Source organism: Plasmodium gonderi (assembly GCF_002157705.1).
Source record: "Plasmodium gonderi DNA, contig: Pgo-contig_291, whole genome shotgun sequence".
NCBI lineage: Eukaryota > Apicomplexa > Aconoidasida > Haemosporida > Plasmodiidae > Plasmodium > Plasmodium gonderi.
This window is the reverse complement of record NW_021629197.1, coordinates 2,194-5,320: the sequence shown is the minus strand read 5'-3', so window position 1 is coordinate 5,320 and position 3,127 is coordinate 2,194. Positions and strand designations below refer to the sequence as shown.

Here is a 3,127-nt window from a genome sequence, read left to right as displayed (position 1 = left end):
GATAAATTAATCCACATAATTGAAGTAGACGAAAAAGTGTATCAAAGTGTCCAAAACTTATACACATTTTTGTTCATATACTTTAGTTTTCACTATTACTACATTCTGATATTTTATCTATTTTATCGAATACTTTATTTTACAGTAACTTTGCGGTTTTCCTAATCATTTCCTACTATAATATCCTTGCTCATAGTACTTCATATAAGTATCCAAATCTTTTATTCCCTGTTTTTTTATTTCTTTATATTTTAACATATCCTCTTCTTACTTTTTTTTAATTTCCTTTTTTTCAATTTCCTTTTTTTTATTTTCCTTTTTTTCAATTTCCTTTTTCTTATTTTCCTTTTTTTCAATTTTCATTTTTTTAATTTCCAATTTTTTTTCTTTGGCTAATTCTTTTTCTCTCATTTCAGGAGTCTTATTTTTTTCTAAGAAATCAAATTTTCCGATAATATATAATATTTCTGATAAACATATAACCATTATAGTAAGAAATGATACATTATTTAACTCTGTATATTTACCATATAAATTTGAGTTGCATTTATGTGTTAAAAGAATAACTAAAGAATAATATATAGAATGAACAACAATCTCATGTATTTTTTTTCCAGTAAAATCATACAATATAGTAGCAATTCTTCCACTTAATGGAATAACATGGATTATAGGATAATCATTAAAAAGGGCTCTTTTTAATCTTTGATTCGTTATTTCATCTTTTACTACATGTTTATTTACCTCTTCAGGTATTTTTAATAATAATTCTTGAACACTATCATCCAGCAATTTCATGTCTTTGTATATAGAGGACATTTTATGCAACCCATTTTTTATAATGTATTTTGGTTTAGACGATTTTAAATTATTTTTGAAAGTGTTTTTTTTATCTATGATTTTAGATTTTTGTTCAGCCAATAAGCGTTCAGTTCTTGTAATACATATATTATAAGCATTGAATGTGTTAGAAAAATATTTAGAAAATATACGCTAAATAAAGATATAAAATATAATTACATAATAAATGTATAATTAATTATAAGGGTAAAATTTTTTTTACATACAAATAATACTGTAAAAATTCTAAAATATTCGTATATATAATTAATATACTTCATCATCATAATGGTGGTATATACATAAGAGAAATATGAATGCAATAATTTTAATAGAAGTTATACACTTATTTTTTCCCTTCATATTGTATATATATATTGTATACTATAAATCAGTAGAGTTAAAATTTTATATTTCATACAGGATGAAAAAACTATATTATTATAGTTTATTAATATATATTAAACGAAGTTTACTATATCAAAAAATAAATAAAATTACATGTATATTTTATAAATTAATTGTTCTATCGAAACAATATAAATTACAAGGTTATTGTAATTTACGTTATGTACGCATTATATGTACCAATTACTATATATATTTTTTTGGAATTATTTTTTAAATTATTTATGATTTTATTAATAAATGCAAATAAATAAAAACATAAGGAATATATATTTAATATGTACAAAGATATAAAAAGGAATTCATATATATAAATAATATGTTATAAATTAATTCTGTTATTCATAATAGAATGCAAAATATCTAATGGCACTTTTTATTTATTAAAATATATTTACTTTATTCGCAATAAAAATATGTTGAGACAATAGTTTAAGAATATGAATTATTAGACGACAATAAAGATATCTTATGTTATAAAAAATATTGATATGCCAAAGTGAAAGTGATTAACTTTTTATTTCATTAGTTTTCATATATTTTTACTGCGATATATAATGATTACTACGATTAGTATATTACATATATATAATCATTTAATTTCTGTATAATTCAACTCCAACTGTAGGTGCATAAATACTATAACGTTTCCTATATTGAAATAATTTATAAGTATGCATGCACATGTTATTCTATTATAAAAATTATATTAGAAAATGAAATCATTTATATGAAAGTTCTTAATATGTTGACATTATCACACTTGCATTAATGGTATTATAATCAATGTTTTAAGCATGTAATGGTATAGGATTCAGAATAGATAATTTAGCTTTATGAGGTTTATTGTTCGCTTCTTAAATAATACATTTACTTGAATAAAATTTTAATTTTATTTACATGCATAATGACAATTTATACGAATTCAATTATAATTCGACAATTAATATTAAAAAATGATTTAATACAAATTAATAACTGAAATGTGCTTATTTGCCAATGTAGATTAATGTTAAAATAGAACATGTATATGTTTTAATCTCTTAAAAAAAGTAGACCTAAAGCATTAATTTTAGTAGACAATGAATTCGTTTTCTTTTTTATTATACATTATTCAAGTCTAGTTATAGATATAACGTCTGATATATATAATATTAATATTTTCTATGAGTATTTTAATCAATGTTATTATTCAATGATTATTAAAAATAAAAATTTCTGAATATGAAATAAAATGTTTACAGCCATATTTATTACGTTTTATATATAAAAATATCTAAGACGTGAAATTTTTTATGATGACATGTTCTCATAAAAATTTTTTTTTTTAATAACCATTAATTTTTTTACTTATACATTTTAATAAAATCCCAAAAAATATATGCAAAATTTTTTTTATATACCATCATTTGTCGTAAGGTACATATTTAGTGTAAAATTTATTGAGTACATAATCCATTTATCATCAAAATATAAAAAAATTAAGAAATAATTACTTTTATTATGTTTATTAAACCTGTGTATTGATTCATAAATTATAAATGAATTAAATGTTATGATTTAATCATAATGCATATTTTTTTCATCGATATATTTTATATTCTAAATCCATTTCGTTTTCTTAAATGTGGTTTTAATTTTAATTGTAACACATAAGAAGTAATTTTTTATTTATTATTATAATTCATACTTTAGTGACTTTAATAAAAACCTAAAAAACCCAATGATTCAATGTATAACAAAACATAATTATGATATAAAATGAATTATGTATATACAATTGATATATATATAATAATCCTTTTTTGTCATTAATTTTTTATAATAAAAAAAAAATTCAAAAAAAAAACAAATACAAAAATTTACGTAAGATATATTT

At 19.5% G+C, this 3,127-nt stretch overlaps 1 protein-coding gene across 1 annotated transcript; it reads right to left on the bottom strand.

The window, feature by feature from the left end:
* Positions 1–267: 267 nt before the first annotated feature.
* On the bottom strand, positions 268–798 carry PGO_002620 (hypothetical protein; the record flags this gene model as incomplete). The annotated part of the gene is made up of 1 exon (XM_028691159.1): positions 268–798. The coding sequence occupies one exon, from the start codon at positions 796–798 to the stop codon at positions 268–270; it is 531 nt and encodes a 176-aa protein (XP_028546960.1).
* Between the last annotated feature and the right edge of the window lie 2,329 nt (positions 799–3,127).